Source organism: Chaetura pelagica, unplaced genomic scaffold (assembly GCF_000747805.2).
Source record: "Chaetura pelagica isolate M959 unplaced genomic scaffold, ChaPel_1.0 scaffold169, whole genome shotgun sequence".
Taxonomy (NCBI): domain Eukaryota; kingdom Metazoa; phylum Chordata; class Aves; order Apodiformes; family Apodidae; genus Chaetura; species Chaetura pelagica.
In genome coordinates, this window is record NW_009954616.1 from 549790 (window position 1) to 565136 (window position 15347).

General features: G+C 37.9%; 1 protein-coding gene across 1 annotated transcript in view; it reads right to left on the minus strand.

The window, feature by feature from the left end:
• Positions 1-15347, minus strand: part of SV2C (synaptic vesicle glycoprotein 2C) — an 80626-nt gene that overhangs the window by 22885 nt on the left and 42394 nt on the right. Inside the window, exons 4-5 of the mRNA XM_010005544.1 lie at positions 1060-1193; positions 814-903 (exon numbers count right to left, since the gene is read on the minus strand). Of these exons, the coding sequence (XP_010003846.1) occupies positions 814-903; positions 1060-1193 (224 nt within the window). The remainder of the gene's footprint in view (positions 1-813; positions 904-1059; positions 1194-15347) is intronic.

The window sequence follows — 15347 nt, forward strand, 5'->3', positions numbered from 1 at the left end:
CCGTCTGTTAGGCTTAATGCAGGAGTTCTTGAGCTGTGTGGAAAAAAAATAAACTGAGGCAATGGAAACTACATCCAGGTCATTAAACTGCAAGTCTCAATGGAATAAAGTTTTATGGTGAGATGGTCACTCTTCAAGACTACCTGCAAATGCAGAACCTTCAAGATGATTTTTCAATGGAGTTATACATGCCTTAAAGTAAGAAGAAAGCCTCTGGAAGAGGAAAAATATCCCACACATAGCTCTGAGAATGCTGGCACCTCCCCAGCACAGCATAAGCTGAAAAGGCACCCTGGATTTCAAAGTAAGAAAATGTATTCTCCTGTTCAGCCCTAATGTATCCAGGAAGACAAAATTGTCACATATATTATTCATAAATAAGAAATACTCCATTAACAATTCTCAATGTGTTTTTATTTAAATTTTGGAGAAATGCCAGTTTCTCTTCCATATAAACAACCTATCGATACTTTGAATAAGTCCTTATTCGTAGACCTGCAAGTCAACAAGATGCAGTTGACCTTCCAAGATACTTTGAGAAAACTGTATGTCTGAAATTACTATTTCACAGAAGTGAAAATGAATTTTTTAAAATTAGTTTAGCTGATTAAAAAAAAAAAAAAAAAAGTGATAACATCTACTGTGTATGTAACAATTTCAGTAGGACTGCAGTTATCATATTTAGGTATTTAGAGTGCAAATGATCGGCTTTGTCATGTAGAGCATTAATATTGACTGTTTAAGCATTCAAGATTTTGCCAGTCAGCAAGTTCACTGATCTGCAAACCAATGAGCTTTGAAAGCAATACTCACTGTGAAGACTTTCTCAGGCTGGCCACGAGCTCGCATGTTTGTGTCATGAATTTGCTTGAGTATCATCCAAGCTTCATCATGTTTTCCAACCTAAACATTTGATCAACACATTTAAACAAAACATACATAGAGATTAAGATGTTCATTTCAGTCACTGAACAATCTTAATGCCTGTTATACAGAGACAACAATGTAAACACAGATATCGTTTTTACTAGAATCTAAAAACCATTTGGAAATTCATACCTCCAGCAAGAACCGTGGGCTTTCTGGCATAAAGGTAAGGGCTACCACTGAAGAGACACAGGGCAGTGCGCAGACAATCACAAATACTCTCCAGCTGTGGAACTGGTAGGCAGAGCCCATGCTGAAACTCCATCCTGCGAAAGCAGAAATTCACAAAATGCAAGAAATAAGGAGTACAGTAACTGGGAGTCTGCAGCTTCTTGGAGATGCTAAATTATACCTGCATTTAAATGAAATTAAATTTATCTCCTCTGTTTGCCCAAATATCAGTGATTTCACAAGTTTATTTTATGATTTGAATTTCATCTTCTTGCATATGACTAATCATGATGGAAAATTACCATACTACACAGAGTGGGAGACACAGGGATGAAGAAGCCTCTTTCAAGCCTCTTGGCAAAATCTGCTTGAAAGTAGCTATGTGAACAAAATAGGGATGCCATCACCACGCATACACAAACAAATAGTTTTCTATGAATACTGGAAGACAGGACAACTAAAAATCTACAGTCAAGGGATGTATTTATGGAATTTTACAGCCTTTCTTGTTATTATTAACTTTTTCTAAAAATAATAACTTTCAATACTCTTAATAAGAAACTCCTAATGAAACACAGTGTAACACATAAAGAAATTACAGTACCTAACCTGTTTTCATCTTGTTCCAGAGCACTATACCACTTCTTAAATAGTTAGAGTGACATCCATCCACTCTGCCCCGTAACAAGAGGTACAGGAAAAAATATTCTGTTTTTAAACTTCTGTCTGAGATAAACAACCTTAAAACTAAGGTAAAGTAAGAATTTATTGTTAGACAAAGAGATTAGGAAAAAAGGACACTAGGAAAACAACTCTCCTGAACTGAAAAACTGATCTTGAGGTACATCTGAGTGTTAACATGCTGTTCAAACGATTGTTAAAATACACTGAAAAGAACATAAAAGGAAATACTGGAAAACATGCATTTGAAAATGTAGGGCTGGTAGTTTGACTTTTAAATGAAGTGTCTGATTGTTTGGTATAGTATGACTGGACTATCAAAACTCTAGATTTGTAAGATACTGAAGGATTTCTCTTAAAGAGAAAAATGTTATTTGGGTAACTACCTGGCATTTTAGTCTGGCTGCAATGTAGCTTAATTTTTCAAGTAAAATTTTCAAGGATAACTTAAAATATGAGTGAAAGATAACAATCAGGGACAGAAGAGGTTAATGGAAGAAAATGGGATCCTGGCTAATTAAAGAGCTGACGCCGGATTAATGCGATATTTTTCTTTGCTAACTGATTTTTCCAGACAAAAGACATAGTAAATTAAATCTGTATGGATGTCAGTAAACAACTGGTACAACATGGTCTATTAAATAATTCTTCAAAGGAGTTATTTATCTGTTAAATATATAGTGTATTTTGGAATGTAAAGGTCTCATGCTGTGGAACATAAGCTCATCCTTGGAAAAAAAAATCACTTCTCATAATAAAGCACTTACGTGTTACCACATGAAAAATTTAGTCAAGCCATTATTTATTTTTGCCTTTTATGAAGAGCTTGGTGACACATTTTCATCTGCAGACTTGGTAACCTATTTTTTTTCTGGTCTCCCACAAAATTTTTGTGTTTCTCAAATGGCATTGCTTGCTCTATAGCCTCATTAACTCTGCCATCTTTTTTTCCAGGAAGATAGAGGTAAAATCAATGAAAGCATTGGCAATAAATTTGGAATGCCATGTTACTTTTTCCTAAGTGAGGCCTCAGAAAAAAGTATCTTCCACTTCCAAAGTTTCCTCTAACAAAAAGAGGAAAATTTAATGTTTAATTTTACTCCTAAATAGAACTGGGAATTAAAGCTTAAGATTAAAAAGGAACAAAACCAACAAGAACAACAAATCCAGCATGTAAAAATATAAAAATTTGGAAAATGTAAAATTTTGATCTTAAGTAATTTAAAATCTTAAGTAATACCAGCACACTTTACATCTCAATTGAGAAGGGAAGGAAACAAAGAAAGATTTAGTGTGAGTTCATGAGGCAATTAGAAACCATACCTTTCTTTTGCACATTATGCACACATTCTATTGCAATAATTAGAATCAAATTCTTCATTATACATTCTAAACCACGGTACAAGATCTTCTGGTACAGAACTTGTATATTATTTCCTTTCAATTAGGTTAACTTTCAGCCAGAGCAGCGAGCTGATCTTACTGTCTGGGCAGCCATGCAAGTACTGGTGGCACAAGGAAGGCAGAACAGGGCAGGGGTTTTCATCTCTCAGAACAGTGCAGTCAAAGCACTTGCTCTTGCGGTCTTCAGAAACTGTTCCCTAAATATACAGAACCACGGGCATATTTAAACCATCTGCCTTTCACAACTTTGCTTTATGTTTTATGAGATTAAGCTGTATAAAAGGTACTTCTGTGGTGAATTAAATCAAACTGGCTTTATATCTGTTATAAAACAAAGGCAGCATCTTGTGCTCTGTAGCCAGCTTTGGAGAACACCAGTGATTATTTACCCAAGGTGTCATTTATTAATGTAACTGACCATATTATACTTAATTTAAAGCAATGAATGCACCTTTCATCCTGCTGTCACACTGACACCCTTCAAAGCAACTTTTTTACTCCTCAAAATACTTCAGCGGAATGTCAAGTGAAATGTGTGTTATGGTTTTATTGCTCTTATTCCATTTTTTCTCTGTGTACCATATTAGCTGCCGCAGTTTATCTTTTGATTCAACATTTCTGCTGAATTAATGATAACAGTGATCATCAGGATCATAAAAAGCAATTGGATGAAAAAAAGCCAGTTGAAACACAGCTTTCCTGAGGATGCTCTCCTGTCTATTCTAGCACCAGAATTAGATCAGCAAAAGAAACATATCTTCTAAACGCAGAGCAAGTTTAGATTTATTCCTACATTTAACACATCCCGTCTTCCTAGGTCATGAGCTAATCTAGAAAATAAGGCCATTAGAGCAGCTCTGAATTTAGCTTTAATCCCCACTGTACATAAGTCTTGAAACCAAATGGAAGTGTGTTCTTGGCTGTAACTCAATTTGCTTCTCCCTTCCCTGATTTATGACGCCGTAGCAAAGACAGAATGGCTACATGGTTCCGCTCAGAGCAGTGCACAGCAACCTGGAGCTGAACTTCACCCTTGCTCCCTGGCTGTGCCTTCTTCAAGAGCCATTAATCTTGAAAACAGCATGAGTCTCAATGCTTTATGAATTGCTAAAACACTTTGCCTGAATGTGTCTTGGGGATGATGTTCTGTCGAGCAACGTCAAACCCGCAGCGGGTGAATCTGAAGCTGCTGCAGCAACCTTTGTGCTACATATCACCCTCTCGCTCTCCTGACTGCTGGAAAAGGGCAGGCGAATCATAGTCAGGACAATTAATGAACCCCAGCAGCATGCAGAAGAGCAAGATCTAAAGTACAAGATGCTAATCTATATCTAGCCACTAATTTATACGTTGAATTTGATGTCAACAATATCTTGCCTCACAATACACCATGTTATCTGCTTCACGATATTAATAAATTAAAAGCTTTGGTACACAAATTCCTGCTCCAAAGGAGAGAAAAGAGTATTTCTGTCACAGATTTTCTGAATACATATAGAGGTAAATATGGCCATGTTATGCTGAATGTTATAAATGTATATTACCTGATAAACAGTGGTATCTTCAAGAACAAGGATCACCTTTTGCAGTGGCCAGGCTACTAGACAGCAGGCTAATGGGGATGATTTTCTTAACTTTCCAAAATGAGGGCCGAAAGGGAATGTGCTGGTTCTCTGCAAATCCATATGGGTTACACTGAAGGGCAATGTGGGGAATGAAAATTATGGGTGCCTATGGGCTCTGGACAAATACCAGCTGTCAAGGGGGAGGCTTCTAAATACCAGGGGAATAAACCTGTGAAACACCTTTCAGGACACTGTTGTGGGCAAGGAAAGCCTAACTGAAGGTAGGGATTTTATGGCATGGTTAGTTAAAGACTGACCACTCTTGACAAGTTTTGTTTGTCATTCTCTAGGAATAAGAGGAACTAGATTAATGGCAATGTCATAAATTGTCAAAGGTCAAGTTTTAATGAGCTTCTGTATTTTGGTAGATCAAAGGAGTAGAAACAAGGGTATCCCTAAAATTAGGGGTGGAGTAGGAAGATAGCCATGGAATTTAGGAGACTGATACATTCTTCTGCAGAATCTTTCTATGATTTTCTAACTTTTCTTTTTTTCTGTTTTACCACACCATCTTTGGTAAGAACTCAGCTTTCCAGACTCAATTTTTAACGGTTTAAACCTGAAAAAATGTCCAGAAACTAAGATCTGTGATTCCCCCAAACTGCCACATGGGGACACTGTTATCACATGTAAGTTTAAAAATATTCTGCAGAAAGGCTTCTGCCGTTAGATGTTTTGTTGAGTATTTCCCAAATCTAAGCTAAATCAAAATTAGAAGGAGAAATGGAAATATTTCACAGCTGGCGGCACTGAAACATTTATATATATATATATATCAGCATCTCTGGCTTTCACATGTTTTTGCATAATGATAGGGCTAATATAACATAACAAATCCTAAACATTATAATTATTATTATTGTTATAATTAATAATAATAATTAACACTTCTACCACACTTATATTTAGTCTGTCCTGGTATTATTAGGTTTAACTGTGAGTGACATCTAGCATATTTTAATGGTACTGATTAGAATAATGGTAAAGCACCATGGAGACTGGAAAAAAAATAGTTCAGGTAAGTTGCATAGCTGGGGAAGCTCAGTTTGACATTTTTACGACTAAGCAAAATACGTTTTTTAACAAATGCATAATTCTTCTGTAATTGTATTAATGTGAAATTCCCGTGACACAAAGTAGAACATTAATTAGAAAGTTGTCTTTCCTGTGATTACATTATTAATATCATATGGGAAAGGCATTGATATTTTTAGACTCTATAGGTACTTAGGTACTCTACAAACCCACTAGCTCAGCAGGTCAGTTTCTGGTAATTTCTGCAGAAGAAATCTGGAAACTAAATAGCTAAAGTGTGGCAGGCCATGATGTTGGTACCTTCACAGAAGTGTCTGTGCAAGACACTCTAATTCTCATTGGCATCTGCTTGGCTCTCTAGCCCCTGGGAGAAAAAAAACAGTTCAATGAAAGAATAAAGTAATAGTATCAAACAGATATATTTTACAAATACATTAAGCTCAGTCTTGGTCTACTGACACTTAAAACTGTGATTAATAGGAACAAAGTGTTTCCTAAAGACAGATTTACTCTCCCTCAGAAGAGAGGGCTGTCAGTCGCTAACACTCATCACTTCCCTGTGCCGTCATTGATCTTCATCTGAAGACCTGAGATTATCAGGTCTCTGATCACACTGGTAATATTATCTGCCATTCAGACAAGCATCAGGACAGCTGAAAGCAGTGCTGATCTCATAGACAAAATAATTTGCTCTCTAATAATGTCAGACACAACTCCTTTATCCAGTGCATGGCACTGTAGTTCAGATGAGGTCTCCAGCTGTAGTTGTTTCTGAACCTCAATTACACACTTAGAAAATGTTTTCAGTACCTGTTGTGGTATTACTTTTTATTGGGAAGGAAGTCTGTATATCCCCATAATTCAGACAATCATACGGTATGATATGGCCCCAAAATTCAAGGTTTAGTAATGATATGTCAGCCTTTCACTTATGCTTATGTACACGATGCTCAGAATTTGGAGCTCTTAGGCATGTTTTCTTGCTATGGAAATTCTAATTTATCTGTGACAGGCCTGACAGAGAAAACATAAAAAATAGTTTCAGATCAGAATACCTAGCAATTCTGTGGCAAAAAAGACAAGGGAAGCTTGCAAGTCATTATATGCATGGATTGCAGTGGTCTGTCTGAAATCTGACTTTGATTTGGCCTTAAAGTACAGCTGTATGAAAATGCTGTGATTCACAGTAGCCAATACAGGCAAAAAGCTAATCTTAAAAATGGCAGAAGAGATGAACAGATGTAATTATATAAGAGAATCAAAGCAACAATTCTTAGTAAGAGAACTACAGGTACCCATCACCTGGGTCATGCCACCTGTTCAATCTTGCCTTCCTAGCTACATAAACATGAATACACATAGATACTTGAAGAAGGTTGTTGTCAGTACTGAACCTAATGGAAATGGCAATTCTGTATCTTGACTTCAACAAAGGAAGCTATTTTTGCATTTCAGTTTAATGGGAAAGATACTAGGCCAACTACATAAAACTGAGGCAAGAATAAGGCAGAATAATTCATTAGTAATTTGCATTTGTTGAAGACTTACAGGGCAGAAGAGAAGATACACAGAAACAGAGAGAATGGATTTGTAAACTAAACTGACCATAATAAATTTTCTATATATTTTCCCATATTTTCCCATATTCTAAAGATGTAATATTTATAACAAACAGTGGCAAAAAAAGTATAAGAGCTTTCTCAAGAAGCATCTCATGGCATTTTCAGAATTTCTTTTTTATCTTCTGCACTAACTATATGACTTAGAAAGCCATGAGAACACTTCACAGAGCTTTATAAATCATGTTTTTACTCATGTAAAGAAGTGCTAGGGAAAAAAAAAAGTAATAATAATAAAAAAGTTAATTACTACCTGTATATAGAAAAAGCATGTTAAAAAGAAAAAATGAAAAAGGTCTTGGGTAAGTGCACTTTGCAGGAAATGTTTGGGTTTGAGCAGCAGCTGTAAGACTCAGATGACAGCAAAGCAGCTGACAGGAGTTGAAGATTCCTTTTCCTCTTAAGCTATTTATCTTATACAGAGGTATTGGTATTTGTTTATTCACTTTAGTTAGCCTGCAAACCAACACATCACCCAATTACATGGCAAGTTGTTGGCAATTTGCACTGGTTTGTTGTACTTTTCTGCTGATTTATATGCTGCAACCCTAGCAATAAAATAGGATCTGTGTAATATTTACACAGATAAAGTCTTAACTCAGAGCTGGGAGATCACAGTAGCACTTCAGAGGCATGAAAATAAGAGAAAAATCAGAGCCAAAATATACACAGTTTGGGAGAAAACTCTACTGTCAAAACCGATGAAGACAGACATAGACACAAAATGCAGAGCTACCATCCCATAAGCAGAGAGGGAAAGCACAGTCTGTCTTCATGGGCCTGGAGCACCTCCACTATGAAGACAGGCTGAGGAAGTTGGAGCTGTTCAGACTGGAGAAGAGAAGACTCTGGGCAGACCTTATAGCACCTTCCAGTACTTGAAAGGGGCCTCCAGGAAAGCTGGGGAGGGGCTTTTCATCAGAGGAGATAGTGATAGGACATGGGGTAATGGTTTTAAACTGAGAGAGGGGAGATTTAGGTTAGATATTAGGAAGAAATTCTTCACCATCAGGGTGGTGAGGAACTGGAATGGGTTGCCCAGGGAGGTTGTTGATGCCCCATCCCTGGAGGTTTTTAATGCCACGTTGGATGAGGTTTTGTGCAGCCTGGTCTAGTGGTAGGGTTCTCTGCTCATGGCAGGGGAGTTGGAACTTGATGATCTTTAAGGTCCCTTCCAAGCTTAATAATTCTATGATTCTAACTTGTAAGCAGAGATATTAGGACTCATATGGCATCCTTCTAAGTACTGTGTAAACCAATCCTCCCAGTAAGTCTTTGGATGTAAGTTTGTTTTATACACACTTTTGCAGTCTTCCCAATGGCCTTGTAACATTATAGAGTCAGAAAAAAAAAGATTAAGAGTAGTGTTAGGATGCAAAAGGCCAGTGGTTCGCAATCTTCCTGAACTTAATGTCCACTAGACAAATGGAGGTGTAGAGTCCTACATGTCTAATTAAGTCTATGGATGAAAGATTTGTCTTAATTATTTTTATGGGCATACAACCTAGAAAGATTTTATGAAACCCTTGCTATTGAAAACTGTGTTATCTGGGAAGAAAACTGAATCAGAGAATGATATAAGAATTTTCTTAGCTTAACAACCAGATAATAAGTGAGCATGAAAATTAAAAAGTTTTTTTTCCAATATGAGCAATATCTACTTAATAATTACACTGAGTTTACTTTATACTCTGAAGTGGAATGGAGACTGAATAACAAGAAAGATTATGTTCTAACTACTGATATATAAAAAACCCCAACCTGATTAGGCCACCGAGGGTTAATGTTTAGCTGATACCATCAAAAATCTCATTACAGGCACTGTGGCACATAATGGATCTGACTGTTTGGCTAACTGAGTCAGTGGCCTCACAGATTTATATACTCATGCAGTTCTACCAAGTCCTTGCTTGGGTCTGGCTCTGGGCAGCTGTCCATTGGAGGCAATTCACAATCTGCCAGACAAAGAGGTAAAATCTGCTGGCTATGACTCTGGAAAAATCATGACTTACAGTCTCATCAGTCTAAGAGGAAAAGTCCATGTTGTGCTTTCCAGACATGACAGATCAAGCAGATGTAACTACTGTCAAAAAATTAGGGGAGGGTACATATTAAAAGATGCTGCTGTCAGAGCCTAAAAATATCATGGTTCATTTTGACACTGAGACTGTGCAATTAAATACCACAAAAAGTGGTTCAGATTGTGTTTGTATGACTTTGGATTTCTTGGTAAAATTTCTACCTCTGGACTCCTCTCCCTCTCAATTAATTTACTGGTTTCCACTAGTTTATATTACCACACCTAATTAAGAATTGGAAAACTGCATATGAAGTTCAAAATATACATTCGGTCAGTGCTAAAGAGTACAATAAGAGCAGATCATCAACAGCACCCAAAACCCATTTTTCTCCACTTACAAAAATCCACTTATAAAAGTAAACAATGTGAACTTGTGAAATGCCCTGTGCAGTTGTCATTATGAACCAAGTCTAGAAGAAAAGTTTTGTTTGCAACAAGATCTGATTATATTGTTATCCTACCAATATGCTTAGTATCAAAACAGTATCTATGTATTTTTGTGTAATGCCCTCCGTGGCCTGATCACAGCTTTGAGCTCACAAATTGTGTTATATTTGGCATTACAAGTTGTTGTAGACACTACTAGCAGGAGCTGCTAAATGGAAAAGCTGATTGTAAATGTAAGTGTTCCTGGCCTGGTCCAGGACTTCCAGTGATTTATGTGCATCTGGACTAAGGATATTTAAATGATGGGCTTACAGGAAAGAAGAGAAGCAATTAATCAAAAAAGACAATCAGAAAAAGGTGCAATAAAACAATGCAGTTTATGAAAAGAAAATGGAGTCTTATCTAGCCTAACTTACAAACAAAACAAACAATGAAATGCTGGAACATTTTCTGAAGAATACGGAGAGGACGCGTCTTTTACCAGTGATACATATGTTGCCTTTTGCATGCAGTTGCAGTGTACAAGAACATCTATGCAATTCAAGAAACAAAAAGTTTAACATATTTTTTTTGTTTGGAAGTTTTTTTCAAGAAAAATGTTTATTTCTTTTATGTTAGCATTTCAGTGCTGTGATTTAAGTCTCATTTCCTTTTTTACTATTTAATTAACCTCTTATTATATTTTTACAATTCCAAAGAAAAAGGAGCAATACCCTAACACTAAGAGGGAGACAGACTACTAAGCAGTTTATGTGATCTAATAATTAGATCAGACGTGCATTCTAAGAATTATATTCTATTCCAACAGTAGTCAATTAACCAAAGGTAGTCAGTTGAATACATCAAGCTTTTCTGTACATGCTGCGAACTGTAGGTCAGAAGTCTTGAATTTAAACTTTAGTAAAACATTTCCTGAATAAACTTTATTTGCACTTGCAAATTGAGCATTAATGATCACAGAATCACAGAATCACACAATCTTAGGGGTTGGAAGGGACCTCGAAAGATCACCCAGTCCAGCCCCCCTGCCAGAGCAGGATCACCCAGAGCACATTACACAGGAACATGTCCAGGCAGGTTCTGAATGTCTCCAGTGAAGGAGACTCTACAACTTCCCTGGGCAGCCTGTTCCAGTGCTCTGTCACTCTCACAGTAATGAAGTTTTTTCTGATGTTTACGTGGAATCTCCTATGTTCCAGTGTGTACCCGTTGCCCCTTGTCCTGTCACTGGACATCACTGTAAAAAAGCCTGGCTCCATGAGGTCGCCGCTCAGTCTCCTCCAGGCTAAAGAGACCCAGTTCCCTCAGCCTTTCCTCATCAGGGAGATATTCCACTCCCTTCATCATCTTTGTGGCTCTGTGCTGGACTCTTTCGAGCAGTTCCCTGTCCTTCTTGAACTGAGGGGCCCAGAACTGGACACAATATTCCAGGTGCAGCCTCACCAGGGCAGAATAGAGGGGGAGGAGAACCTCCCTTGACCTACTAACCACACCCTTTCTAATGCACCCCAGGATGCCATTGGCCTTCTTGGCCACAAGGGCACATTGCTGGCTCATGGTCATCCTCCTGTCCACCAGGGCCTCCAGGTCCCTTTCACCTACACTGCTCTCCAGCAGGTCAGCCCCCAGCCTGTACTGGTACATAGGGATGTTCTTCCCCAGATGCAAGACTCTACACTTGCCCTTGTTGTATTCCATTAAATACCTCTCTGCCCAAGTCTCCAGCCTGTCCAGGTCTCACTGAATGGCAGCACAGCCTTCTGGTGTGTCAGCCACACCTCCCAGTTTTGCAAAGCAACCTTGCTGAGAGCACACTTTGTTCCCTCATCCAGGTCATTGATGAAGATGTTGAACAACACCAGTCCCAGTACCGACCCCTGAGGGACTCCCACTAGTCACACACCTCCAACTAGATTCTGTCCCATTGACCACAACTCTCTGACTTCTTCCTTTCTGCCAGTTCATGATCCACCTCACTGCCTGATCATCAAGACCACATTTGCTCAGTTTATCTATGAGGATACTGTCTGAGAGAGTGTCAAATGCTTTACTGAAATCAAGATAAACCACATCTGCCGCCCTACCATCATCTATCCATCTAGTTACTTCCTCATAGAAGACTATAAGGTTGGTCAAACATGATTTTTCCTTGGTAAAACCATGTTGACTGCTCTTAATGACCCTCTCATCCTTGATATGCCCAGAGATAGTGCCAAGAACAAGTTGTTCCATCACCTTTCCAGGGATGGAGGTGAGGCTGACCGGTCTATAGTTACCCAGGTCCTCATTCTTGCCCTTCTTGAAGAGTGACATTTGCTGTCGTCAAGTCCTCAGGCACCTCCTGTTGCCCACGACTTACCAAAGATGATGGAGAGTGGCCTAGCAATGTTTGTCTTTACTCATTTCATACTGTTTTCTGCTGACATCTTGGGAAAGTGTAAAAATTCATATGTGTTGGGAATACTAAGCACACAAACACTATAAGGAGGCAGATGAGGAGTTTTTTCCCATGTGTTTGTACAAGTCCCTCCTGTATAAATATGAGCAGGAAAAATACAGTCAAATGCTGTATTCAGATACTCAGATATACATGGATAATTGAATATGCCTTGATGGGATTACCTTCACTGAAGTAAGCATGATTTTCAAAAGTAACATTTAGCATTTTTCTTAGAGAAAAAGTATAAACAAACTTCCTGAAAAAGAAATCCAATTTCATTCTGCAATTGGTTATGTTAATTTTATTTTGAGGGAACCTAGACTGCAAATTGAAGAGTGATATTCAGTTGTATAGCCAACATACAGACAGAATGTATTATTGGTCAACAGAAACTGTTACTGAAAGAGCAATGAGTCCTTCAGAGCAGAGAGATTTATAAGCCAGACAAACAATATATATAGTCAACAAATTTGTACTGTTGTACTGTGTTCCAGAGAAAATGAATATTTTATGTATGAGAATAATTACAGAGTAAATCCAGTGGCCTCTTCTTTCACTGGACTGTACAAATGACCTGAATTTTTCATTTGTTACAGACCAGCCACAAACCAAAAGCCTTCTTGTCTCTTTAACATTAAAAATTCAAACAAAGATAAATATCAACAGAGTAGCATCTTATTTGTTTCCAGAAGTGAAAAGCAAGTATTATGCTTGACACTGCAGCTTCATTAACTTGGATGTAATTTTTCTAAATGTATACTCAGGGTGAAACCGTGCTTCCATTAAAACTAAGGCCGAGGCATTGTTGTTTTATTGGCATAAGAATGATCAGCTATTCCTATGGTTTCTGTCAAAAATTATGTTTTTGGCATTAGACAATAATGTTTATGGCAACAGTCTGTTCACCTGTCTGTCAGTTCTTACACCAGCACTGTTTAAAGCTATCAACAAACTTCAATCAAGTCTGACAGGAAGAAATATTCTCAAAGGCAAGCACATTTCCTACAGTGCTGTGAAATGCAGTGCCCAGGCAGAGGGGAGAGACCCCATCAGAGGTGAGAGGAAAAAGGAGGTAAAGTCAGTGGTCCCCCAGAGATGCTACAGCCAGGCTGGTGGCTGGACTGTGCTGTGGCCATGACATCCATCAGCTCTGGCATCCATCCAGCCCATGCCAAAACATTTTGCCTCCTCACTGATGGCATCTAGACAAGAGCAAGGCTGTAACACAACAAGCAGCACAGTGAGAGTGTGGGCAGACAAGTGTTTCTTATTGAGCAGTGCTGGGGATGAGAAAAAGCACCTGTAGAGACCACAGCAGAAAAAGATCTGGAAAAAGCAAGAAGAAATTGAAGTACTGCCATGGCACCTTGTAAAGGATATAGAGGAAGAAAGGAGAGAAAGGGTCTAGAAAGGATGGCAGAGACATTCACAGAAACCTGTAGGAAACTGAGTCTCAGAACCTCTCAATTTAAAACATACAAAAAACCCCATAAACAAACAAGAAAACCCCAATTTTTTTCCTCAGTCAACCTAAAGGAGTTAGGAGAAGGTTTTATTTGAAGCTCACTAATTATCATCTTTAGCGGTCATTAAGTAGATGTGCTAAAAGCTACTTCAGCTTCTAACACTTGCAAATATAAACATTTAAATGACCATATAAAAGCCTGCATTAGGGCACAGAAAACAGCAAACTGATAAACAAAGTAATTTGATTTGCTTTACTAGTTATAAGCAGCTGTTCTAAATTCTGCTGTGTTCTGTCATTCTTGTTGTTCTTAGAAGTGAAGATTTTTTTTAAAGCATTCACATATACACAGCATAATTCACAGGATTATTTCAAATGAAGAATAATTCCTGAGTAGGAGTTGATAATTAAAGTTAACAGTAAAGGCTGCCTCATATCCACTTCAATTAACTCTGAATTAAAAAGTATAGATGTAGCTTCAGCCCACAGAGCACTAGACTAATGGAAGTGGGCTAAGTACTGGGGGAAACACAACACATTGGGGATCACTTTGCCTCTTAGTGGAATGCAAAACAGATCAACAGATGTTGCATTATGTAGTAGATGCCTTGATGTCTGATCTATTCAATTTGTTCAGCATGACACAGTCTCATAGCAAATGCAGATATAACCTCAACAAAGTTCCAAGTTTGTTTTTAAAATCTCAAACAGCATTTTTTAATTGGGTAAGGTACCCGTAGATTCATGGATTCTGATGACAGAAGATGTATCAGAAAGATGACTGTATGGAGAATGCACAATTACAGGTTTCCTTCAAGTTTAAAGTAAAAATATTGATTTAAAATTCTGCATGCGTTATCTTTCTACAACTAAGAAAAGACACATATTTCTCTTCCCCAGGTCATCTTCTTTGGCATCTCTCTTTGTTCTGGATGACAAATAAAATTCAGAGATATTCTGCAGAGAACAGAAGCTACTGTGTAATAGAAAATGGAGCCTTGGGCTCAGTTTCGTCCAAAACAGCCTCTGCCACAGCTTGGATTCATTCTGAACCACCATGAAAAGGCAGACTAATAGGGAAAAGTTTGAGAAAAATAAGAAAAAATGTTTTTATTTTAAACTGAGAGTCCAGAATTTTCAAGATTAGATAAATATTGATTTTTTTTTCATTTCTCCTCCTCCTGTACAGGGTTATCCAGCAGAGAAACATTTTACTTTCCTTTTGGAGCTGCCAGCTAGAATAGTTTGATACAGTCCTTTTCCTACATGTGTTGGGAATGTCCAGTGTTGCTCCTTTCAATTTTAATTTTTTCCCCTCTAACTTCTGAAGTTCTCTCCCAATTTTGTCTTTCTTTTCTTCATTTGCTCTTTTCTGGCATACCCCAGCACCCAGTATCCATTTAATAGTTCCCTGAGAATAGGGGTGGATGGCACCTTGAGGGAGAATCCAATGCATCCATTTTCTCCAAATCAGTGTCAATTACGACCTCTACAGTATTACAAAAATGTGTTC